This window comes from Pelodiscus sinensis, chromosome 1 (assembly GCF_052426305.1).
Source record: "Pelodiscus sinensis isolate ZL-2025 chromosome 1, ASM5242630v1, whole genome shotgun sequence".
Classification (NCBI taxonomy): domain Eukaryota; kingdom Metazoa; phylum Chordata; order Testudines; family Trionychidae; genus Pelodiscus; species Pelodiscus sinensis.
The window spans coordinates 114,498,312-114,525,051 of NC_143052.1; the positions used below are offsets into that span (position 1 = coordinate 114,498,312).

Consider the following 26,740-nt stretch of genomic DNA (forward strand, 5'->3'; position numbering starts at 1 on the left):
CTCCTTATCCACCCCAATAGCTAGGCTGAAACAGACTACAATGCATTTTTACATACATACTTACAGTCTACAGCCCTCTAAATTGCCACCTCATTCACAATCCTGCTAATGTAAAGCTAGTGACATAATAAAGTATATTGCCAAAAACTAGAGGGCACCACATTCAAATATATTTTGTAGTGGTTTTGGGTTTTTGTTTTGCAAAGGTACTATATAAAGTCCCTAACTAAAGTGAACCAAAGGATGACAATTCCATTTCATGGCAACTTTTGAGGTTTTGATATTTGTTTTCATTCTGTATGGGAACACCTTTCAAATATTTTCCCCAAAAAACAGAATTCTCTTAGGAGAAAGACATGCGTGGGTCTATTGGTGTCTGGGATGTGAGAAACCGAGGTTCAAACCTCCACTTGCCTGACTCGGCAGTACTTTTCCATCTAGATCATGCCAAAGTATAAAGAACAGGGACTTAAACCCGAATCTCCCACATTGCAACCACCAGGGTACAGTGTGTCTTTCTTTAAAACGTTTTTAAAAAATGTTTAGTGGAATCCAGATCTTTGTGAAACTTTTGTTGAAACAGAATATTTCAAATTTCAGCAAAAAGTTCTAACCAGCTTTATCCAAACTCTTTAGATCTGGATCTAGCTCAAGCAGTCTCTAGTCACTTTGGGCACACCTATACAGCAGGGCAAAAGTCGAATTAAGATATGTAACTTCGGCTACATCAATTGCATAGCTGAAGTCGAAATAGCTTAATTCAGCTTTTGGTGTGGTCTACACAGCTGGAATTCGAAAGAAGAACACTCTTCCTTCGACTTCCCTTACTCTTTGTGAAATGAGGGTTACAGGAGTCAGAGTAAGAAGTCCTCCAGATCAACATTACTTCAAAATACAGGCAGTCCCCGACTTACGCGGATCCGACTTATGTCGGATCCGCACTTACGAACGGGGCTTTTCTCGCCCCGGAGCTCACGGGCGGTGGGTCGCCACCCGTGTCCTCCGGGGCGAGAAAAGCTTCTCCCGGCCTCCCTGGTCTGCTGGGAGGGTCCAGCAAAGCCGCTGGACCCCCCCCCAGCAGACCAGGGACACCCGAGCAAAGCCGCCGCCTGGGCGGCTTTGCTCGTAAAGCCGCCCAGGTGGCAGCTTTGCTCGGGTGTCCCTGGTCTGCTGGGGGGGTCCAGCGGCTTTGCTGGACCCCCCCAGCAGACCAGGGGGACAGGAGCAAAGCCACCCAGGCGGCGGGGGTCCCGCCGCCTGGGCGGCTTTGCTCGGGTCTCCCTGGTCTGCTGGGGGGGGAGAGGGCGACAGCTAGTGCGCCCCCCCCCAGCAGACCAGGCTTTTGTTGTGGGACGCCTCCGGTAGAGCAGCTGGGGTGCTGCCGGGTTGGTCCTGTGGGAACCTACCTGGCAGCGCCCCAGCTGTTCTGTCCCAGGCTCCAGATTCAGCAGCTGTTGAAACTGATCAGGCTGATTCCAGGAAGCTGGGGGCAGAGCAACTCTGCCTCCGGCTTCCTGTAGTCAGCCCCTGGTCAGTTTCAGTGGCAGCAGCTGAATCTGGAGCCAGTTCCGACTTACATACAAATTCAACTTAAGAACAAACCTATAGTCCTTATCTTGTACGTAACCCGGGGACTGCCTGTAATGGCTTGCTGTGTAGACGCACTCTTGTTTTTTTTGGAATAAAATTAGTTATTCCAAAATAACACTGCCATGTAGACATAGCCTTTGATTAATATATTGCAACATGTTTTAATCTCAACAGAAGATAAATTAAAGCCACCCATCTATTTGGTTTTTAAAAAGAAAGACCTTATTGTGCAAGCTATAGGTTAGATGTATAACATGATAATTATGATCCTTTCATACAGTGCTCCCATCCCACACTATAAATGGATCAACCAGCAAACTTAATAAGCCTAGAAATCTCAGGATCCCTGTTCTCTTCCCAATAAAGCATAATTAGTTAAATGTTTTTTAATCTTACTACAATGTATTAGTAAAGTTGAGAGAACTGTGTGTACAGGAAAATAAATCTTTATCATATGCCAGTACAAATATATGGTGTAGCTCATGCAAAAGAAATAGAAAACATTGTGAATGAAGGAAAGCTATATTTAGAGATACAGTCATAGGTGGATTATTATTTTTAAAATGAAAAGAATTAAAGGATTAAAGAGGCTGGGCAAATGGAATAGTAATCTCAAATCAAGAGTTGCTGCAGACAGGAGAGTAGAAGACAAGTGATAATTTCCATTCTATTAATGACAAAAAGAAACGGTGAGGTGCTTTGTGTTGATTTTAAAGTGGACTTACATTAGTGACAAAAGAGAAACCACACTAATGGAAACATTCCCCCAGAAAGTGCCTTTTATGAAGCACAAATGCCTGCCCCTTTCTAAGGCAAACTTACTGTGAATGTGTAGTTTCTGGAAAGTTGATGCTCCTCCTTTTCTAGACATTGAAAATAAAGGAAATACAAACAGGTTAAAACTACAGTTCTCTTCTAGGTATGCAAGCAAGGTTTTCTTCTGAAAAGCCTCTCCTCCAGAGCTTAGATTTCCAACAGAAGCAGAACAAGACCCATATTTTGGTCAGGTAATTCACATCCTTCTGCCACTCTATGAATAAATGGCTCTAGAAAATTCATGAGGATTTGCAAGCTCCAATTAAAAAAAAAATCACCAAATCACACCATGACAGAGAACTTTGCTAGTCTTTGAACAATTTATAATTGTAAATACAATAGACCAAAAAGGGGAAAAGGGTGTTCTACAAAGGCAAAGTACTGTCACCTGAAGAGTTTAAGTTTCTTTATAAAGATCATTGGAGAGATCTCTCAAGACACCTAGAAACATTATTCTTCATTTTACAGATGGGAAAAGTGAGTCAAAGAGATTAAGTGACTTACCCAACGCTACACATGAAATCTGTGGCAGAGCCAAAGGGGCTAGGACCCACATCTTCCCAGTCTAGTGCTAAGCCTTGATAACTCTATCTTTCCACTGCAAAGCTACACACTTCAGCAAACAAAGCATTCCTTTCTGCTAATTGGTATTACAGGGGAACTGAATTGTTCTTATTTACCAAAGTACAGATTTGTGTCAAGCAAAGCCAATTATACTTAATGTTTAAACTATTGCAGGTGCTCAATGACATTGTTGCTAGGCACTGGAAGTGAAATTGCTCTTTTAATGCATCTTGTTCCAATTGGGAGCATGTGCTCTATCATCAGTGCAAACTTAACAGATGGATATTTTATCAGTGATCTCTCTCCTCCCTCCCTTACCTGAAATGTTGTCCCATGAATTTGTCTTAACTGTTTTTCCCAGGAACTGTTTGGAATGGAGACTGTATCTCTTCTGAGTTTTGCACCATGTCCATTTAACCTGTTAGATGGACACTTCAACCAGTGAACATCCATGAACATTAAAATGGAATATATGTAAATTACATATTGTGCACCCAGCATCTATTTGAGTAGCTAGGCTTTGGCTTGCTAGAAAGCATACCCCTGAATCACAAAGTCTGAAAGGATGTTTCACCTTAAGTGCATGGTTCATTCACAACCTGTGTCAGAACTGGAACTCTTCCACTGTAGTATTAGAGTACGTAGTCTTGGATTTATTTCTCACAGTACAGGACAAATAGCAAATAAGACAACAAGCATAGGCATTTGAGCCTTAACATTTGCTTTTCAGACCAAAACTATCACAGATTAACCACCTCCTGGGCAAGGAGAGGGTATTGTATGTTGACATTCCTCAGCTTCTCTTTACATTACTGTGCACACTCATTCTCCTCCTCCCACCCTTCTGTTCTCCCCTCCCCCAGCCTTTTTTACTAATGGACCCAATTCCACGAAGATTGCTTAGCTTCTTCCAAAGTTGAGACTGAATCAACAGAAGCATTTACACAGTGCATCCTGGGACAAAACAGCGGAAGAGTTCTGAGCAATTACATAAAGAGTGGAGACAAGGTCACTAATTCTTGTTCTTTTAGGGCATGTCTACACAGTTGCGTTATTTCGGAATAACTAACGTTATTCCAAAATAACATAGTGCGCGTCTCCACTACAAGCCTTTATTTCAAAATAATGTTGAGCTGGAGGACATTCTCCTCCAACTCCTGTAACCCTCATTTCACGAGGCGTAAGGAAGGTTGAAGGAAGAATGCTCTTCCTTTGACTTCCTGCTGTGTAGACAGCACCAAAAGCTGAAATAAGCTATTTCAACACAAGCTACACAATTGACATAACTGAAGTTGGGTAGCTTATTCTGACTTTAGCCCTGCTATGTAGACGTATCCTCAGAGTTTCAGTATTCTGCTGTAATGAGCTTCCAGCCACCTATGTTCTTATCTACTAGTTTGTAAGTATCATGATAAGCATGGTATAAATACTGCTATTGGGTGGATTAAACCGAGCTGAACCTGGTGGGTGGCTTTTACTCAGGTGTTTTCAATCTTTTAAAAAAAATAAATATAATTAAATGTTTCAAAATGAAAAAAGTCAGAAAACATTAAAAAATAAATTTTCAATTTTTTTTCTGCCCAAACTATTAGCTGAATTTGACCCAACATGGCAAATAGTTTGGTTGATCTGAAACTGCATTTTCTGACAAAGTATCTGTCTTAAAAACCAACCCTTCATTTCTTTGAATGTCACAAAAACTATAGCAGCCAGGAAATAAATTGCCTTGGATTCAAAGAAGTCTTCTCTTTTTAAAAGTTGTTTTACAAAGACAATGGCTTCATTTTCCACACAGGAATATGGTGTCAGACATCAGAAACTCTCCTGGTTCATTTTCCTTTGAGAGATGAAGATTATTCTTTGCAATCTACCTTCATTCTTCTGTTTCCCTACTATCCATACTATGATGATTTGGTATGACCAACCCCAACCTTTAAAAATTATGAGTCATGTCCCAAACATCAGGAGATCTATATAAATACCAAGAATATATTGCTCCTAAAAATTTTCCCCATAAAATACATTTTACTTTCTCTTTATTAGATTGCTACAAGTTTTAGTTTTTCAAAGTCCTCTGCAACCACGAAGGCTATAAACTTACTTTTTAAAGAATGAAATTCTCTGAAAATCTCAGATAATTCCACTAGCTGGGAATTTAGAAAACCCACCAAATATGGTATTATGTGCAATAAGCTCTTTGGGTATGTCTACACTACAGCGTTATTTCGAAATATCTTATTTCAAAATAGTTATTTGAAATAGCTTATTTCGAAATAACGCGTCTACACACAAAATGCATTTCTGCCCCCGGACAGACAGTTCTCAGGTTTCCCTGCTTCCTTGTCTACCTCAACAAGGGCCAGCAAAGTATTTTCTCTCTGCGTGCTCCGGTTGCCCTCACTCAGGACACCACAGCACTCTGCAACATGGAGCCAGAGCTGCCCCTGGGCACTCTGGTGCTTCTCTTGGATGCGTTGCTGTGAGCCTGGCTGCACTTTCTGCAGGCTGCCATGCGGGAGGTCCATTGGGAGGCTGTCAGTATCCAAGAGGGCCTGCGGGAGAGCTTCCACCCTGAGGAGCACTAAGAGACTCCCTGGTCTGCTCCACTGCGGGCTTGTGCCTCATTCCTCTCTCACGTCCTTCCACTTACCCCTCCCTAACCCCCCTTCCTGATGTCAAATAAAATATACGTATTTTCATGAACACAAACTCTCTTTATTTAACAAAACTGGGGGGGAGGAAATGAAACTCTGGTGAGACTGGGGAAAGGAGGGAGGAGAGGGGAGTAGAGAGGGTGGGAAAGGGGAGGAGGAAATCTGGGAGGAGGGAGCTGGAAGGGGGAAGCAAGGGGAAGGGAAAGCTCAGGGTCTCGCTGGACCAACTTGATTTTCATGCAAACCTGCTCCTGGGTTCGCATGTGGTCTTTGTCTACACAGCACTTATTTTGAAATAGCTATTTCAAATTTGGCATTATTCCCCATTAGAATGAGGCTTACCAAATTCGAAATAAGCACGCTGCTATTTTGAATTTATTTCTAAATAGCGGTTTGGCTGTGTAGACCCTAGGAAAGTTTTTTTGAAATAAGGGCTGTTATTTTGAAATAACTTTTCTGTGTAGACATACCCTTTGGGAGTCAGGGACCATCTTTTTGTTCTTTTCTCTAGCATGATGGGGTCCCTGGTGTGGCTAGTAGGCTCTTACTGTAACAAAAATAATACATAAAACATCTTGAGGGTTGACAACATTGTAGATTTTCTGAGGGATTAAATCAGATCTCACAAGCCAAACAATGATAGGTCTGGTCAGTATTTGGATACAAGCCTTATTAAGAAAGAACCTGTCACATCTTCAGATGGCAATTCTCTTCTCTCAAAACCACTGTAGGTACACAGAAAAAAATGATGTTGCAGTAGCAAATCTCAGAGATCAGGTCAACTGATTTGGGATGTCACTACAGTTAAAAGTTGCTGTGTACATGTTCAGCTTTAGGTTCGAAGCCCCCACCTCCACAGGACTTCAGACCCCAACCTCCAGCCCAAGCTTGAATGATTGCAAAGCTAATTTTACCCCATTCTACAATCCCAAATCAGTTAACTGGGGCTCTCGGAATCACTGCTTTGGGTTTTTTGTTTTTTCTCCCTGTGGAGCTGTACCCTATCTAGCAAATCTACCCTTCACATAGTGTTAGGGAAAAGAACTGTGAACGTAACTGTTCCATATTCCCTGTGAGATTTTAAAAGAGTCTCACCTACTTGTAGTCATTAAAATCTCCTGACACTGCTGACAAGAGAATGATTAGTGGCCCCAGTGACAACATGTCAAATTCCAAAATAGGGAGTTATTTTCCTAACTGCAGGTTTTTTTTTTATAGTATTCTTACATTTAAAAACTCTACTGCCAGGTGAGGTTGTTAAACAGCTGCAGTTTCCAGAGGTAATGAGTAAAGTGGTTTCTGTACATGAGTTTAATGAACAATTTACAATTGTTATTTAAATAATGACAATAGTCCCACCTAACTCTCCCACAGAGTGTTTTTCATTAGTGGCTTTCAAAGTGCTTTACAAAAGAGGCCAGTATTATCCCCATTTTACAGAGAGGGAAATCAAGGTCCAGAGGTGTGAAACAACTTGTCCAAGGTCATCTTGCCGGTTGTTGGCAGAACTGGAAATAGCACAACAAATCTCCTGAGTCCAGTCCACTGCTCTAATAGGCAACACTGTCTCCAAACAAAGTAAAATGGTTTATATATAAATATGACAACGATTGGATAAAGAAATTTCAAAGTGACTTTATTCATTTAAGTCATAATTAAATACATACGTTAACACATTATATGTTTCCTCTCACTCTTTAAAAGGCTCTGCTCATGGAGCTCTCATTGACAGCAACCAGAGTTAAGTGGCTAGAGCAGCTACGGGGACAGGCCCTACATTAGTAATGGTTTGGGGTACTTGGTAAAAATAACAGCAAATGAATATTTGTGCTAAAGCCTTTCATAAATGCATAGTCAGCTTCATTAAAACATACCAGATGACTGACTGCATGAAATCAGGTAGACTGCACTCTAATGCCAGTTCTGTCAATTAAAGGTAAAAATTTATAAGGCTGTCTGCAAAGGAGATAAAGTGGAAGAATATTCTAGGACACTGTCATAAAATTTGGGATGCTTTTCATGCTTCAGAAGCTTCTTTTCAAAGGTGTTTCCTCTGAACCCTTGGTCATATTCTTGATCCAGATTGCTGTATCTGCAAATAAAAAAAATAAAGCAGATACAGACCCTGTTTTTAAGGATTTGCTCTGCTGTGATTTTGCTGAGTGACCTTGAGTTAGTCACTGCTCTCCCTGTGTCTCAGCTTCCCTCGTCTGTAAAATGGAGATAATAGTACTGAACTCCTTTGCGACCTACTGATGAAAAGTGATGTTGAAAAACTAGATAGTAGTCAATAGTCTTGATAATTTAAAGGAGCGGGCATGAAAGAAATTAACACTTAGGAAAAGTAGACTACTTTATGAATAGTTTGCACAGCAATGGGTCTCAAAGCACTTTACTGAACGTGTGGATAATGATATATTTTATATGGGAGACAATGAGGTACACAGAGGAGAAATTTTGCTATCGCAAGAATCAGAATCAAATTTAGAATCCAGGGCTCGTCTTCTTGATTAGCAACTAGACATTTCTCCCTCTTGGTATAAATTCAAATTTGGATTAGATATGCATTTTTATGTTTTCAAGAGGCCAGTATGGTGTTGCAAAGCTAGAGGAAATCTGTAATAAAATAATGTCAGATTTTTAATCAAGCCAAGTTACAAGAAGCACATTTCCCTTGCTGGTATTCACTTGAAGAATACCTAGTGCCCTTTTACCAGCCTTCCAGCAGAAGAAATTAGAGTTAGCAAAGTCCAACTCATCTCAAGAGTTTTCTATATTTTTCTTAGTATGAATCACATTTTAATAGAAAGTTCATTCTGTTGGGCCTCTCTCTTTTGCAGTGGTGTGGGATACTTGTCCTTCTGTGAGTGGCTGAAAAGCATCCCCATGACAACTGTTGGTTACAGGGAAATGTTAGTTATGTATCTATTGTATTTTTGGATGATAATGCCGTTCAGCAGCTGGAAACAAGGAGGTAGAGACAGCACCATGTCCCCAGAAGGCTTTGCAAACATTATTGGTGGTCCTCTAGGTCACTGTTTGGGAACTGAAGATTATATAAATATCTATGGCCTACTGAAAATGTAGAATTGCTTCCTGCATTTGCAGGGGCGGATATAGGGCAGGGCGAACGGGCCCCGCGCTTCAGAAAGCCCCGCGCATGCTCCGTGGCGCCGCTGCGCATGCGCCGTGGCAAGGGGGGGGGCCCCGCGGAATTATGCTGCCCGGGGCCCCACAAAACGGTCATCTGCCCCTGTGCATTTGAGTGACTTTGAGTCATTCCACCATCTCCCACCAGGGAGTCTAGTTGACATCAGTATACAGGTGAGAAGCAGGGAACATTCCTTATGCATTCTTTTGCTCTATTCCATCTCACTATAGTTATATTCACCTACACAGTTCCCTTCCATCTTCAGTGTTTGCATTCATCACAGAATTTTAGGCCCCTTTACAAATAATGTGCCTTTCATTTTTAATCTTATCACAGTCAAAGTAGCTTCAAGTCCTGTCTCTCCACAAGGGGGAAAGAGAGAAAATCCTGAACTTGACTCTGTGCATGGTAATCCGATGAACTACGTTTAGGCTGCTCATCTAGCATGGCTTTGTTGTAAGGTGCCCTTTTAATTTTAATGAGAAATCCTGCACAAACTAGTGAAATGTCAGACCCTCATTTTCTGGTACTTACCTATGTGAAATGATCCAGAACCCCAAGGTGTTCATCACCATTAATGAAGCCAAGAAGAAAAAGAATCTCTCCAAGTTACCCTCATTTAGGAAGTTTGGGAACCAATGGCCTATTGAAGCAAATATTTGAAGCAGTTAGTCTATTCAGCTGCTTAAGAGGTAGGACACATGTAAGTTACTGAAATATAAGCTTGTGCAAGAACACCCAGATCCTACAGCTATGTGGGCTTTGAGGTCTATCATAGATATTTATACAACCTCATTACCTGGGTGTCTAGTTGATACCCTGAACTTTGGTCTATTCTTCCCCTGATCATCTTCTATATGCTTGTATCACACACAAAGCATCTGCCTTCAGAGAACATTATTAAGGTGGCAAAGTCAAGTATTTGAAAATGGGAATAGCAAAATTCAGGTTATCCATACAACCTTTAATAAAACCCTTGTGTATATGCATTACGATGCATTCTTTAATGACATGTTTGCATACTATTTTTTCCACAGGACACTTGCTGAATGCACAGAATGAATGGTGCTCCTTTTGTCAGAAGCTATTCAGCATTTTCTTTCTTCCTCATTGAGCAATAGGTGCCCACAGGACTTATTCACAACACCATTAAGCCTTGCATCTCAGAGTCAAAAATTACTTTCTTCCACTTTTCACTCCTCAGACTTATCCTAATCCCACTCGGGACGGCCCGTGGATGTAGGCAACCTCGGCAGTTGCCTAGGGCGCCACATTTAACGCAGCGCCCAATGATGACGTCATGCCATTGAGGGCTATGGAGGTGGGGGTGCCAATCGCGCATTCTGCCTAAGGCGCCAATTGCCGGCTGCTCTCCTCAAGCTGCTCCTGCCCATGTCTACCTCTCCCTCCAGTCCAATCGCCTTATCCAGCCACTCTCAGAGCCACACCCACCACTTTCAGCTCTTCATCAAAGCTGTCTCTTCCCTCACCATGGCCTCTAGCCATTCCTTCATTCCGGTCCTACTGGGCTCCTAGTCCCCATCCTCCTCCCTGAACACTTTATTCAGTCTCAGTGTCCCCTAACTCTTGCTCACTGTCTCAGGTTCACTGTCAAGCAACTCTCAGTTCTCCTTGCAACAACAATTTCTTGCCAAATGCACCTTTCCTCTTTCCCCTCCACGTTGGTTCCTAGTCCTGATCTCCTTGCCCAGCCAGTCTGAGTATCTTGGTAGCTCCTCATTCTATCTCAGTCTCCCTCCTACTTACTGGCTCCCAGTCCCAATCTGTCTACCCAGCCATCTGCAACCCTGCCAGCTCAGCAATCCAATATTCTCATCCAGCAAGTCCCAGTCTCTTCCACTACCCCCACGGAATGCTTGGAACAAATACACATTTTCTCCCAAACTTTTTCTGTGAGAAGCAATGTGGTACTCTGAGAAGGTAAAGTCACTCAGCACGTCTTCAGTCTTCAGGTCTGGCAGCTGCACCATTCACCAGTCTCAAAAAAACAAACAACCCAGGAAATTTTGGCCAGTGTGTTAAGCAACAAAAGGCAATGGATCTGCAACAGTTAGGACTTTCTGGCCCTCTTCATGCTGTATACATTATCTATTTGTAAATAATCTAAAAACACAAACCTGTTGGCCTTTCAGTATTACAGAGTCTATGACAAATTTCAGCCCTTCAAACTCCATGAAGTAAAGGTCAATGACATATGTGCATACACCAAGTTCTTGAGGTGTTTTGGGTCATAACTGCAATACTTTAAGTTTCCCCCTGCCTGTCATATATGCTGGGCACATCACAATTGCAGGAGCAGGTTTGCTGAGGTACTTGGTAACAGAGGAGACTGGGTTTCACAGAAGGCAGCCAGACATTAAGTTTGACTGGATTTCTAGCAGTTCGTTCTAGAAGGATGATCATACATGGTTTACACACAAAACTGAACTGAAAGCATAGAGTGTCAGAGGAGCTAAAATATCAGAGCAAAAACACTACAAGGCAGTATCATGTCCTTATTCTAATGGGGAACACAGCCTGTTTATGGCCAAGAAAAAAAATTCTAATATAAAGTTCTCTAGTATTAAAAAATCAGCTCCCCTCATAAGTGTTTGCTAAAAGGGGAAGGAGAAATATAAAGTTTTCTTTTTTGCAGTTGTGCCACTGCAAAATTAACAGCCTTCATCAACCTAAGCTGTCTGCTGGCATTCGTAGCTCAGTTCGCAAGACCTACTTTACTGAATTAAAGTGTGGAGGAGAAAGGAACAATTTCAGTTAGAGTGACCAGTCAAAGGAATGAAAGAAGGATCTCTGCTTGTCTTCTTTCTTTCTAATACTCTTTCATCCCGACCTCATCATTGTAAACATCTCTCTTCACATGTAAGCAGTACCCTTTAGATCTCTCTGGATCAATAAGGATCAACTGTAATCGGTACCATAGTTTCCCCTCATCCTCTTCCAGACTTTGTTCTGCACAGTGATGTCTCTTTGCCTGTCAGAGAACAGCACTACCTCACCTCTGCATGTGTGGTTCCCTTTGTGGTATTATCTCTGAACTAGTTTTAAAACGTATCATTTAACATTGCCAGTTGACTGACCTCCCAGGTACCATAACTTCAGTTTAGTAGCTTATAAACTTTTACTGTCATAATTCACAATCAGGCAGTTTTTCATTTTACATCCCCCAGTGGCCGAGAAAAGAAGGAAGGAGAGAGAGAGAGAGAGTGTGTGTGTCTGATGAAAGGAAAAGCAAGCATGGGGTTCTGTACTACAGCTTGTCAAAGCAGAGTTCACACTGTCTGTTGGATTATTTACATCTATTGGTCTAACTATGTGAGCAGCAGGAGCTTTGTAATGGAACTGAGTTCACAAGGGAATCCAAACAGAAAACATGTCATTAAAATATTACTGAATTATAAGAAAAATGAATTTAGCTCCACTCCTGTGCGTTGTGGAGTTTTTGACTTCCAAGAGACCAGTCCCTGAGACTAAGTTTTGCAAAGGGCACTAAATTAATACTATTGGAGATGGAAGATCTCTTTTCATCTCTTATGACAAGCAGCATGCGCCAGTGGATAAGCCCCTGGACTGGAAATCAAGAGCCCTGGCTCCTATTCCATGCTGTGCCACTGACCTTCTATGTACCTTTCGATAAGTCACTTCTCTCTGAGTTTGTTTTCCCTCATGCTCCTTCTCTGCTCTTTGTTTGGACAATGGGGCCCAGATCTTAAGTGGGGTCTTCAGACAGTAGTACAATAGGAAAGCAATAACAATGCAAGCTTAATCAATTAATCAAGTGAGAGGATATAATTAATGCTTCTCCCCAATCTAAGATACATTACATGCTGGCTCCAATCCTTGTTGGTTTACACAGGTATGAGTGGACACTGCCATCTGGACTACAAAACATCTTTTGGCAATATCATAGTTTGGTGCTAATCACACAGGCAAATTAGAATTCAAGTGACAATATTGGTACCTCAGATATTAACAGAAAGAGGCAATCTGGACTTATTTACTCCCTTCTGACCCTCCCTCCTCCTTTACATATTTGCATTACTACTTTTAGATACATTTTTTTCTGAAATGATTAGCAAGGGAGGAAGGCTTAGTTTTGTACCTCTTCCATTAAAATGTCAGGAGAGGTAAAAGATCCAAGAGAGATCAGTTTTCCAGCTTGCACCAAAAATATCACTGACACCCGTCATCTGTTTCCATTCTTCAGATTTAAAGAAGTCTTATTTTATCATATTCATACCATCATATTCATACCATCCTCCTTCGATAAGTTAAAATGTGATTAATGTAGCCTAGACTCCACGTGACTGATAGCTGATCAACTGTGCCAATAAAAAAATATCCTACGTTAGCAGTATGGAGCATGATCCAAAAAAGGTTTAAGCAGTTGGATCAACATCTTCCATGCTCAGTGGGGTAATTTACAAATTTTATCCTTTCATTGAATCTAATTCAGTATGTTCTGAACCACTTCAGAAGAGCATGGGTACCACTGAACTACAGATCGCAGAATGCAAAATAGTTTAGGCTTTTGTTTCAGTAAACCTGAGTGGTGGTAAGATGATAAAGCATGAGTAGCATAACATCCACATAACACACCTTGTTGAATGTAGCCCTACAACATCACAATTCAAGTGTCATCCTGCTTCGGTGTTACAGAACAAGGGCTGGATTTCAGAACCTAATCCAGGTTCAGCTGGTTTAAAAACAACCAGTTCAAGGTGGTTTCCTTCCTTGCATCAGATGTTGTTGAGATATTATTTTTAGCACCCTTCATCATAGGGATGTGAAGGACTAGTCAACTATTCGATAAGCAAATGCTAGTCGAATAGTCACTTCCCCCCCCCCCGCTGCCTCTATTGGAAAGAGGTAGCTGGGGGGAAGGTAGGAGGGAGAGAAGGGGCCACTTTGAAACACCACATGCAGCCCAGGGCCAGCTAGAATGTCCCCAAGCTGCACGCAGTATTTCAAAGAGGCAGCGCCGCATGGAGCCCAGGATAAGATGGGGACTGCCCCTCTGACCGTTGGCTGCACGTGGTGTTTCAAAGAGGCAATGCTGCATGGAGCCCAGGATCAGCTGGAGTCCCAGGCTCCACACTGTGCTTTCACCTTTGAAGTCAAAGGCGGAATCGGCCTATCGCCTATTCGAATAGTTGATGCAAAATGCATAGACTATTCGATTAGCCAATTAGTCGATATAGAATATCCTTACTTCATCATGGAACTTAACTTTTTGAGGGATGAGGGTGTAGCTGATATCAGTATTGGCTAATTGGTTCTGACTTCTGGTGTCATTCTCATAAGCGTTGTCTTTAAGGAGAATAAGTAAATAAAGTGGTTTCCTGCATTGTTCATACTTACAGTCTTACATTGTGGAGACCTGTGATGGGGTTCTCGATTCTTGTGAGCACCCTCTACTGGATATGTGCATGTCTGTTATCTTTTACCTCTACATTGCTCACAATGCCTTCTACTAGCTACTAGCCTTCTCAGTGGATCTTTGGCAACTCAGGCCCCCAGCAGAGTCTCACAGAGTCCAAATGTGAACAAAACAAACCTCTTCTGGGGGCCTAGCACAGTACTCTCAGTTGGTCTCTTTTTGTAGATCCTCCAGGGCTTAGTCCTCAGACCCTTCTGGGCTAAGCTCTCAAACAGTCCTTACTCTAGAATGGAGCAATGCCTTCTGGGCTTCCTGCCTGGAGACTTTTTCCATCTGGCATGCCTCAGTTGATCCCTGCTCTCCAGCTGAGTCACTCTTTACAGTTCACTCCCCTTTTGGGCGGGAAAAAGGGAAAAGAGGAGGTAGCAAAGTCCAAAAAAGTCTCTCTTCAGGTCTTCAGCCCCTGCTCTGGACCTATATAGCCATTTTAGGAGTGGTTGGTGGGAATTGACCTGTGCCCACTCACTATTCCAGGTCCCAACCCAGAAGCCCTACAAATAGCAGCCATATGTTATGTCCCTTTTTACTTGGTTGCTGCTACTACTGTTCCATAGGCCACTTGCCTGCAGATTCAGCACCTTCACCTCAAGGTTGAAGTCCTGCTTATGTCCTGCAGCCAGCCAGGGACACCTTCCTTGCTTTCCTGGCTCCTGACAGCAACTGCACTGTCAAGCCCTGTAGCTAGCCAGGATCGCCTTTCTTGCTCCCCAGGCTCCAGCTAGCAACGGATTCTATTCTGTCCAGCAGCTCTTAGGCAGCCCGAGGACTCACCTCTACTGCTCTTTCCTGGTGTGGGGTCTGATAGGACCAAGAGATCTACAGCAGGGGTGTGTTGAGTCTTCTACTCTCCATCACAAGGCCATTCGAAGCAAAGATGGAAGGAAAAGTAAGTGGAGAGTCGGTCCTGAGTCAGTTTACAAAGTCTCAAGGACTCAGTGATTCCCAGATTTAAAGTAGAAGACTAAATCTTTTACAATCTGTCTTTAAGCGACCCATATCTGATCATCTTCCATGAACATAACAAGATTAATACCTGTCCATTATCCATATGTGGCATTATGGACTTCCTTAATTGTCTGCTTATAATATTAATATGTTGCATCAATATTTCCTTAATTCCTGTACATCGCTGGAGTCAAACTGCCCAGTTAACATATTGCAGATGACCCCTGAGTCTCCTGTAATTTGTATAACTTGTGGTCAGCTGTTTACTTGCACAAGAGAAGGCATAAGTTGTAACCTGGGGAAGTCCTCAGATCTATATGATTTTAGCTAACTCCCTTCCCCCACTCTCCTGGGCCACCTTGGCTTGATTAAAACCAAGACTGTTGCACTAGGCCAGGTCTACATTATGGTACAAAGTCAAACTAAGGTACACAACTTCAGCTCTGAGAATAGTGTAGCTGGAGTTGATGTACATGGCATTTTTTGATGGGAGAAACTCCTTTTATTCCTCACAACCCTAGTGGAATACTGGAGTTGAAGGGAGCATGATCAGCAGTTGATTTAGTGGGTCTTTACTAGACCCACTAAATCAACCTTGGGGAGATCGATCTCTGCATCATCAATCTCCCAGTAATCATAGAGAAGGCCTAGGTTTCACGCCAATACAACAGGCTACTAACTATAATAAAAGCATATCAACACAATTATTTATATCCACCTATTTCCTATTACATCTCCAGTAACTGCCATTATTTTTTCTGTGACCATTTAACCCCAAAATTATTGACCCTCCCTGATCAGGTGAGAGGGTCGATAGTATACAACACTGTAGGTTTCTAAAGCAACAAGAACTACTTTACTTGTGCCACCAGTAGCAATACAACATAAGCACCAAGAAAGGTAATCATAAGTGATAGGAGAGTAACATAGCCTAATACAGACAATTTAATCATATGAAAGTAATGGAATAATTTGGAAAAATGGCATCATGTCTGACACCATTGCCACAAAAGGCATCAACATATAGGTGGAGCAATTTATTAAATTCAAAAGAGCTGAACTTTCACAAACAAGCCTAGGTTGATTCAGGGCTCAGAATCAAAAGTTGGCTGAAGGAAGTAGCAAGTATTGCAGCATTCATAAAAGCTCTGATGAGACAGGTTATATAATAGGGATACAGAAATGGTTACGTGGTATGTAAAAGTTGTGTGTCTGTCACAGATGCTAGTGAGGAGTCAACATTAGGACTGTTGTGAGGACAATCCAAGTCTCTGGATCCTCTAAAGAACATTAAGCCCCTGGCAGCTTGAACACAGTCCAGCCACTGTGCAAAACTCAGGATCCACTAAACAAACTCCCAGGGTATCAGCTTTCTATCTGACACCCCTTTCTGAGAGTCAGAACCCCTCATTCACTTGTCCATTCTGGGCACACTGCTCACCCTGGAGACTTCCCAGTAATTAAACACAGTCCTTTCACAAAAACTTCACCCACAGGATATGAAGCTTTTGCTTTATTACTGGGCATGAAGTAGTTGTCAAACAGTCAACACACAGACTTTGAGTAGTCTAACAACATCTTTATGCTCTTTTATACTTAATCATGTAAAGCACAGGACAGGACAAAACATGTAAGACAATAATATTAAACCTCAATATCCTTTATTATTAAGCTCACCATTCCCTTGTGAGGCCTTGGGGAATCAACTGGATTCCATCAGGCAGGGTGTTTCCTACTTCATTAGATGTTACATACAAGGCTCCTTCTTCATGGACTGTAGAAAAAGGACCCTGAGCAGAATGGCTTGCGTCCTTTTAGACCCTCCAGTTCCCCTGTGTCAGGCGATACCGTTGCCAGCCTCCCCAAATAAGCACAAACCCCTGACAGATAACTTAATTAATTACCACCTCTTTAGGGCAACGACTAATCTTGAACACCATGAAATGATTTCCAATGATCGGAGTTGATTCTCAAGTAGCCTATCTACTGTAATTCTTTTGCTATCATCCTTTAAAATTTCAACCCAACAGAAGTAAAGAGAACATGCAGAAGGCAAAAAGCTGCACTTTCAACATGTTGTTTGCAGACTGACACAGATACATAAGGTTCACAGTCTCACACAGAATTCATAAATGTTACAGTCAAATCACAGTATCATTCCAGGAATGGGCTAACTGATTCTTGTGAAGGTCAAGACAAAAGAACCTCACAGGAATCTCCTCTCATTTTTAGAATGGAACTTTTGAGGACCTAAAAATATATCAGTCACATGAAAATGAAATGAATGATCAAAGTGTTCACACTGGAAGAATGGGACAATGCCATTTAAGAAAAAAAACAGTCCACTTGATTCTCGTTACAGGTTTGTAGACTCACAAGTTTTGGATAAGAATCAGTCTTTTGAGGGGCTTACACAGACCAGACTCCAAACCTGATGAGTTTGGACTACCACGGAATCACTTTTGAAATAATCCTTCTTAATGGAAAGTCACATTCACTAACTGTCATCAGTCCTGTGTTCACTCACAGGCAGGCAATAATGGGTTGAGGTTTTGCAAAGTTGACTAGGAGTTTTTGCCATACAGCTCCCATTAAAAAGGAAAGAGCTGGATGTTGCCTTTGGAAATCTCAACAACATCTGGTTGAAACTCAGAATTTAATTTCCTTGGAAACTTCTGACAATTCAAAATAGTTTTGTTCTGAACTGGAACAAAAAGGTGAAATTGCAAAATTATCTGTGAATCAAAAATTGCTCTAAATATTTGTTGGGTCAAAGTAAGATGTTAAAAATTGTTTAAATTTTGACTTTTATTTCATTTTTTAAAATTGGTAATTTCCTATTATATTTAGCATAACAAAATATATAAATGACATATTGTGACAAGGCACGACTGAGCATTTTGACTTATATATGTTATATGTAATTATAACAAACATCAAAATGATAGAAATTAAATATTTCTCCTCAACAAAACAAAATAATTCAACTTTTCCAATAAAAAGTCATTTTGCTAATTTTAATACTGAAAATGTTGACAAAGTTGATATGTTCTGGGAAAATACTGATTTAAATCAAATCAACATTTCAAAAGGATATGTGCTTTATTGGGATTTTTGACGAGCTGTGACCTCAACTATGATGCCCATTAGCACTTCTGCTTGAAGACTTCTAAGTGACTTGTTGAGCTAAACATTTTAATACTTATCCATTACTAGATGAAACTCTCAAAATAAAATTCGATCCTGTTAAGTGTTAAGGAAATATAAGAGAAACTTCACTACAGGAGTGAAGCAGAGCAAGATGTCAACTACTTATACATCCAGATCTTGGAAACTTCAGTTAATATTTTCTGACACATGCTTTTTTCAGTGTTACACAATCTTTTTAGCTGCACCGTTTCCCAGGATAAAATCTATTGGAGACGTAGGTTCAATCTGAGATGCTCTGAAAATTGGCAGCTATTTTAAGTACAACTGTATATTGTTCTACAGTCAGTACCAGTAGCAAAAGGTGGCTTATTGAAAGATGGGAATGATCAAATTTATGGACGTCAAGCAATATGTAATACTGATTGCTTTGAACATGGTGAACTATTTTGGACATGTAAACAAAAGATGCCCGTTCCCTTTGCTCTAAACAATTCCTGGTGCTTTAAAGGTAATTGTAAAATAGAGAAGTCCTACAGATTAACTTAGGGGTGGGCAATAATTTTTGAAGGGGGGCCCTTTCAACTGCTTCTTTTTAAAGGGATTGTGTCTTCCTTGCGGCTGCTAGGCATGAGAGCCCTTTAAATAGAAGAAGTTAGAAGGGCTCAAATCCCTCTCCTGCTCCGAAGCTGCTTGCTAGCAGTGGGGCCTGGAACTGGATTGCGGGCCAGATCAAAGCCCTAGGTGGGCCGGCTCCAGCCCACTGTGAGGCTTTTGCCCACCCCTGTATTAACTGTATCTAACAAGGGTACATGAACAAAATTCATATTTAAGAACTGTGCGCTAGATTCCTATCATGACCAATTCAGAAGAGTACATGGAAGATCAGTTTTATAATAAATACTTTCAGGTGGCTGAATGTATAGAATTGGCTTGGCAATGTCATGGGGAATACGGGGATTTTTGTAAGTGGGATGCAGATAATATGACAATATCTTGACACAAGGGGTACAGCTAGTCTACAAGTTTTTGCTGGAAAAATGTACGCAAAATGCACGCCACATTTTGTGTACCCATTTCCGATTCTTGTGTTGGAAGAGGCTTTTCCAACATTTGGGCCGTCTAGACTAGGCCAAATGTCAGGAAAAACCCTCTTTCAGAAGGCCCCGTCTTCCTCATAGAACGAGAAATACAGGGGCTTCCGAAAGAGTGCGTTTGCTCTTCAAAAAAAAAAAAAAAAAAAAAAAAAAAAACCCCAAAAAAACCAACCAAACCAAAAAAAAAAGCGGAAGAGCAAACGCGTTCCCTGGACATAGTAGAGTTTTTTTGGGATACTTCTGTTATCCCAAAACCCCCCTGCAGTCTAGTCGTACCCAAAGTCTTCACATGTAGGGTTCTGTTAGCAGCTGGAAGTATGTGAAGAGTGAAAGACCAAGGAAATATGTTAAGTTGAAAAGAAAGGTTTAGCTAGAGCTTGGTTTCAACTTAGAGTTGAAGTTCAATTTCACCCTTATGTTGCCTGCAGCATCAACTTTTCATCACTGACTAAGGATGAGACTCTGCCACCTTTACTCAAACTGCATTTGTACCTTGCACCATTGATGCACCCATTGAGGTCAATGACTATTTGCAGAGTAAGATATGGTGCTGGGGGCAAGGAATTTAACCACATGCTTCTGAATTTCAGTAGAAGATGTGTATCTAAATCGCCCTGTTGGTTTTGCAAATCTCAACCCATTTTCTTTGTTCTTAATCTCAACACCCTGGTATAACATACCAGCCATGTATTCTACTGCATCTTTTGTAAAGCATTGAACTCACATGCTGGTGGTTCAGATGATTCCCAAGTAAATGTATTGAAAGTTCAGGGGCATAAAGGGTGCTTAATCGCTAACTTATTGCCCATAGTTTCAGAATAGAAAGCATGAGGCTCCTCACAGATGTCATTCTCTAATTACTCCATCTATCAAAAGTAAGACAACTCATTAAAATTTGATGAATACAGCAGCAGGTTATTTCCTATCTTGAGACGATCTTAATTGTGAAAGTAAATCAATAAACGTTGGCAGCCACTCTTATGCTTTTACATGCTTCTCCAAATCAATAGTCAATAGGATTAGAAAACTCATCTCACACACATGCAGCATGAGCACACTCTTACCTCGAGAGCCGATGTATGTTGTTTGAACAATAAAGGCTCCCATAAAACAACCAGCTCCATTGAAGAAGGTCAAAAAGTGCATGGCAAGCCCTCGGATTCTGCCTGGCACAAGCCTGAATGTTAATAAGGAACCTTTGCAAGAAAGCAGAAGACAGTTACAAGTTACACAATAAATAATGGGGAGTGTTAGTGGAGACAAGGCTGCCATGGTGACTAGTCCTTTTAAATAGTGTCGTTTAGATCAGTTTTGAGCAGAACTTGATGATGTGTTAATGATGCTAGTGGCTTGGGATGTTCATACGCCCCACACAGATGGGTGGAGATGCATCAGTGAGGGATTTTCCTACCTCCCCCCCCCCCAAAGGTTTAGTGTACGGCCTATTGCTTCAATGATACTCAAGCATTTCAGACACGTTACACTGGGATTTAATCATTACCCTGTTCCTTTGTAATGGCTTTGCTCAAGTGATCATGAGAATCTGTAGAAAATAAAAGACCAAATCAAAGCAATCAATAGAAAGGACAAATTTGTTTCCATGTTAAGTAGTGCAATATTGTTATGTAACTCTAGTAAAGCAAATGATGTGGTTTTAGAGCTCAAAGCTAGAATGTGGACTAGAGCCTTTAATCTTTAGGTCATCTGTGTAAATGTAGTCCTGGAGGGCAAAGACCTAACCTCCTAGGAGAGAGAGACTAGTTCAGAGCAGCTCTAGATGGGGAATCTTTGTAAGAAGCTTTGGTGAGACCCCTCAAATCTAGTATTGAAACAATCTTGTGTTTCTAAGGAAGAGCCTCCTCTCTCGTGGAGCAGGCTTGGGTGACCTCTCAGCGATGTACCTCTTCTGCAGAACAAATAGACCACTGTTCCTGTGACTGTCACTGATTCACCTTCTTCAACTAGCAGTAAATTTGCACGATAACTCATAATTTGCCATGTAGTCTCCCCTTCCCAGTGATCTTTAGGTAGTTGCATCTTTAGTACAGAGCCAGCAATTACTTCAAAAAGAGTGAAGCAAACCAGTTGATCACCTTTAGCTTAATTACAAATAAGTTATTAAATTAGATTATTAGGGAGGAGGTACAGAAGGAATCTCAGTGTGAGCAAGCCAAACTGAATAAGTGTGAGCAAGCCAAGCCTCCTCCTAGATTTCAATTTTTAAGAATAATCAGTTGACAATGAGCAGAACTGCTTCTTTCATCATGAAAAGTGACCCAGCAAGACTGTTTGCCAATTATTAATTATGGATTTCTGCTTCACTAGAATTACTGCTATGACACTCAGATATTTCCTGTCCAGTTTTCTGCACAGCTCTTTGTTATCACACTTCAGCTGTTGCCAAAGTCTCTAGTCTTCGTAATCTCATTTTTGGAGTGCATGTTGCATCTACTCCCAGCAATTCCAGTCTTCCATGTCCCTTCTCTTTCCCCCTCCTTAGCTGATACTGCAGCAACCTTCATGTTAAGCATTTGCATTGTGAAGACTGTCATTTGGAGAGCCTAATTCCACATTTGGATTCTTGACTCATTACTGACTATAACTGACACAAAACAGTCACTGTCCCCATCCTTGATTTGCCAGTCCAAATGAGGGATTTGGAAAGCCTATTAAGAATTCAGGCTTTGAACCTGATTCAGCTAGTGGCGTGTTTACCTCGTTCAGGAGGAAAGCCAGAATTTGTGGGGAAGAGAAAGGTGACCATATGGCATTCTGTGTATATGACAGTACAGTCTGTGGCCTTGTCTTCATTGCCAAAAGAATGGTTTTTTTAAATGTGGGCTAAACTAATGGAAGGGCTATAGGATTGTTTAGTTGAATCATGAGATAAACGTCCATATACCCACTCAGCAGGGGTTGACCCTTGGGAGTTTACCTCTTGGTAAAACTGAAGATCCTCATCTTCAAAGCGAGTGAGAGAACGTGTGTGTTCATTCATTCAGGATAACTCACACACGTTACTTACCCCCAACATAAAAACAACACTTTTTTTTTTAGCAGGGAAGACAATGCTTAAAAAATTGTAAAACCAAAATCCAGACCACTTGAAATCATTGAGCATTTTTGCAAGAGTAGGGGCACAAAGCTCATGTCCTGGACAAATTCAGCTCTGGTAATTGCATTCTGCTTACGTAAATGACTCCTGAAGTTTCAGTTACACACTTTATTCCTTACTTCTCCCACAGTCTTGCTGTGAGCTATTCAACAGCTGCTGCATTCTACCCTAGAGAGACTATTGCATTTCAGTGGTGGGTGAAGGGATCTCCTTAACTAAGGGGCTGTTTGTTATGAAACTTAGCATTCCCAAAGTGCTTTGGGACAGTTGGACTATATGTGCAGATACTTTTTTGCAACGCATTATCAGACACTGCAGATATGGTAACTATTTGTTTGACAAAACATACAGTATATACACATCTCTTCTGGACTATTAACATAGCTTGTGTGAATTATTTGAGTGGATTTAGCTTTTTTATATTCTTGACCTTTTCGTTCCCAGCTTGTGTGTTTCTTTAGCCAGAACTAGCAATCAATGTATTTGAATCCTGCTTTAAATTTAGTACATTTTAAAAGATGAAAGTATCATAGGGTATGTCTACACTACCCCGCTAGTTCGAACTAGGAGGGTAATGTAGGCATACCGCACTTGCAAATGAAGCCCGGGATTTGAATTTCCCGGGCTTCATTTGCATAAGCGGGGAGCCGCCATTTTTAAAACCCCGCTGGTTCGAACCCCGTGCAGTGCGGCTACACGGGGCACGAACTAGGTAGTTCAAACTAGGCTTCCTCATGAGGAGTAACGGTAGTTCGAACTAGGAAGCCTAGTTCGAACTACCTAGTTCGTGCCCCGTGTAGCCGCGCTGCACGGGGTTCGAACCAGCGGGGTTTTAAAAATGGCGGCTCCCTGCTTATGCAAATGAAGCCCGGGAAATTCAAATCCCGGGCTTCATTTGCAAGTGCGGTATGCCTACATTACCCCCCTAGTTCGAACTAGCGGGGTAGTGTAGACATACCCATAAGTACTACAACAAGAACAAACAGGTGTACTTTGTGGGTTTGAAACCACACAACAGACCCCTTCAATATACTGAATACTCCTAGAATAACTTGTTATAGGAGTTCTATCTTTCAACATTGCAGATTTTTTAAAAGAAACAGCATTAAAAGTTATTGAGGAATAAGGCCATAAACCACCATGGATTTATTGCAGAAATGTTGGCACACCTGAACAGATTCAGGATTTAAATTGATTTGGTAACAGAAGGGCAGCTGCTTCAACTAGCAGTCTACAGCAGGGTCACATATGAGCAAAGTTCCTCTGTTTAGTTGTAGAAGAGGGCAATGTGCAAGGTGGCAAAGGGATGGATTTAAAACTTTTAACTGAATCTTAAGTGTAATGCAACCAAAATATATGTTTGTATCCTTCATAGAACAGGTAGTGCCTGAATTCACCAGTTTTGTCTGCTCTCTGAAGTGGGAGTAACAAAAGGGCAGGTCTCCATGGGTTGCACTTTATGCATGCTTAGTTTAGAACTATCTGGAGAAGTAGAAAAATCTGTAGAAAGCTGATGGAAGATATGGATAACAACATAACACTAGAAAAAAAATCCCACACCTTAAAAAACAACAATGGTCTCGTAGCACCTTAGAAACTAATCAAAAATATAGATAGATAGTATCATGAGTTTTTGTTGGCACAGCCCACTTCTTCAGATGACAAATATGGAGTAAGAGGCACAGAGCTTAAAATCAAAAGCAGAAAATTAAACTAGATAGAGAATCTGGTAAACTGGCCTTCGTATGCCAATTTGACACTCTCTCAGGGTTGAACAAAGACTGAACTGGATGGACTGTTATATTCAACACCTAAATGGCATCAAAAGCTAAGTATGAGACACTTACAACCTACTCCATTAGCCTCATTTAGCCTGGATACTTTAACTGACAGGGTTTTCTCCCCCTTCCCCTCTTTTTCTGCTTTTTATTTTAAGCTCTGTAACTAAATTTTGTTTAGTTACAGACTAACATGGCTACCCTCCCCTCCCCCCCCCCCAAGACTAACACTGACATTATTCCATTTAGTCCTGGAGGAATTCTGTGTCACTGCACAATGTAGAATTTTGCAGAAATTAATGTTGTGTGTGAAGAATTTCTTCCCCTCCCCTGAAATGGGCTGCAAGACGTTGGCTGCCACTAGGGGGCTGCTGGAGCCAGCAGAGCCCTGCTGGCACATCCCAGACAAGGCGGGGATTGGGAGGGGCAGGGTGTGAGTGGAAGTGGGAGGAAACTGGAGGTTTCTCAGAAATTCTGTACAGGCTCAGGACCCAGCATCAGGCTATTTCTCCCTCTAGATCACTGATTCTAGAAGGGTAGGGGGAGTGAGTGTCTGGGGGAAGGGGGGGGGTGAGTATCTACACAAGAGGGGCCCCATAGCTGACTGAGGGATGGAGGGGGCAGAGAAGCAGGAACTGAGTTGTTGTAGGGGTTTCTTTAGCTCTCTGTCCCTGGGGGATTTTTTTTTGTATATCTGTATTATAGCAGACATATTTGCTAACAGGTATTTTGAAATAAATTGCCAAAATAATGGAAACGAGTGTTATTCTGACAAATAAAATGTGCAGAATTTTACAACACAGTGCATGGAAGTTTTAGGCACAGAATCCCTCCAGGAGGAGCCACTGGCTTAATCGGTATATGTCAGTGAGGGATGTATGGGGTGTTCAGGGAGGGGTAGCACCTCTGATGTACGGGCATGTCATGTCCTTTTAGGGCAGCTCGTCCGCCTTTGGTCCCCACTTGTCACTCAACTCTCACCTGTGGCTCCTAGTAGCTGTAGCATGTGCAGCGGCCACACCCCGGGCAACAGCTTCGACAGGCTGGCTAAACCAGGTTGAGAGTAGCCGTCGGGTCATGGACCTTCGGTGAGATAGGGACTTGTCTATCCTGAGCATGTGAAGACAGACTCCGGCGGATCGAGCGGATGAGACCTACTAGAATAGGACCAACGGTCATGAAGGTGGTTTCTGCAAGCGATGTGGTACGCTAAGAGCACGGCAAGACATGAAAGATGCCCTGGTCAACCACTGCGCCCAGCCCATCTCCAACCATCTTGACATTAGTCCTGCCATTGGAGCAAGATGGAATCTGGGAAGAGAGAGTGAGGCTGACTATGCGCACCTCTCCCTCACTTTAATCCAATTCACGCGCAAGTTTTGACATCTCGACATCCCCTATTTCCCGTAAACCTTAAAGTCCTGTGGCGACGGGCGAGCGACGAAGCAGCAGGTGTGGATACACTGGGAGCTGTAGCCGCGGACCTGCACACAGGCGGCTCAGGTCTAATGGTCGTCTTCTTGCTGGCTGAAGCAACAGCTGGATTCGGCGTCTACCTGAGTGACTGAGCAGCCGTCTTTAGGATTGCACTGCTCACCTCCGTAGTAAGAGGAAGGGGCTAGAAAAGGTGCCCTAAACATTGTTTGCTTCATAGAACCCTGGCCAGCTTACCGCGGCTGGAGGGGATCCCATCTCATGCGGTCGAACAATAAAATTTCAAACAAAATGCAAGGTGACACCACTCACTATTGGCACATGGAACGTACGCACGCTTCAAGACAACCCTTCAGCAGATCGACCAGAAAGAAGAACAGCCCTGGTCGCCAGAGAGCTCACAAAATTTAACATCGATATTGCGGCACTGTGTGAAACTCGTCTAGCAAATGAAGGTCAGCTCATGGAAACAGGAGGTGGTTACACATTCTTCTGGCATGGACACAGCAGTGACGAACGTCGTGAATCTGGAGTTGGCTTTGCAGTTAAGAATCATCTTGTCCGCAAACTTGCCAGTCTTCCTAAGGGCGTGAATGACTGACTCATGACACTGCATCTTCCACTACCGAGAGGAAAGCAAGCCACACTGATCAGCGCTTACGCGCCCACAATGACGAATCCGGATGAAGTAAAGGACAAGTTTTATGAAGATCTCGATGCCCTACTCTCATCCGTGAAGCGCACTGACAGGCTGATTCTACTTGGCGATTTCAACGCGAGAGTAGGATCTGATCACATTGCCTGGGATGGCATCATTGGAAAAAATGGAATCGGTAAATGTAACAGCAATGGCCTACTATTACTGAAGACATGTGCGGCTCATGATTTGATCATCACCAATACCATCTTCTGCCTGCCCACTCTCAAAAAGACGTCCTGGATGCACCCACGCTCTAAGCACTGGCATCTCATTGATTATGTCATTGTGTGG

At 42.1% G+C, this 26,740-nt stretch overlaps 1 protein-coding gene across 3 annotated transcripts in view; it reads right to left on the reverse strand.

Moving 5' to 3' along the window:
* Positions 1–7,249: 7,249 nt before the first annotated feature.
* SLC15A5 (solute carrier family 15 member 5) overlaps positions 7,250–26,740 on the reverse strand; it is a 58,457-nt gene continuing 38,966 nt past the window's right edge. For all 3 annotated transcript variants that reach the window (XM_075919730.2, XM_075919731.2, XM_006130325.5), the window contains 3 exons: positions 20,487–20,618; positions 9,310–9,418; positions 7,250–7,716 (listed from right to left, as the gene is read on the reverse strand). In XM_075919730.2, coding sequence (XP_075775845.2) covers positions 7,569–7,716; positions 9,310–9,418; positions 20,487–20,618 — 389 coding nt within the window. In that variant the 3' untranslated portion in view covers positions 7,250–7,568. The remainder of the gene's footprint in view (positions 7,717–9,309; positions 9,419–20,486; positions 20,619–26,740) is intronic.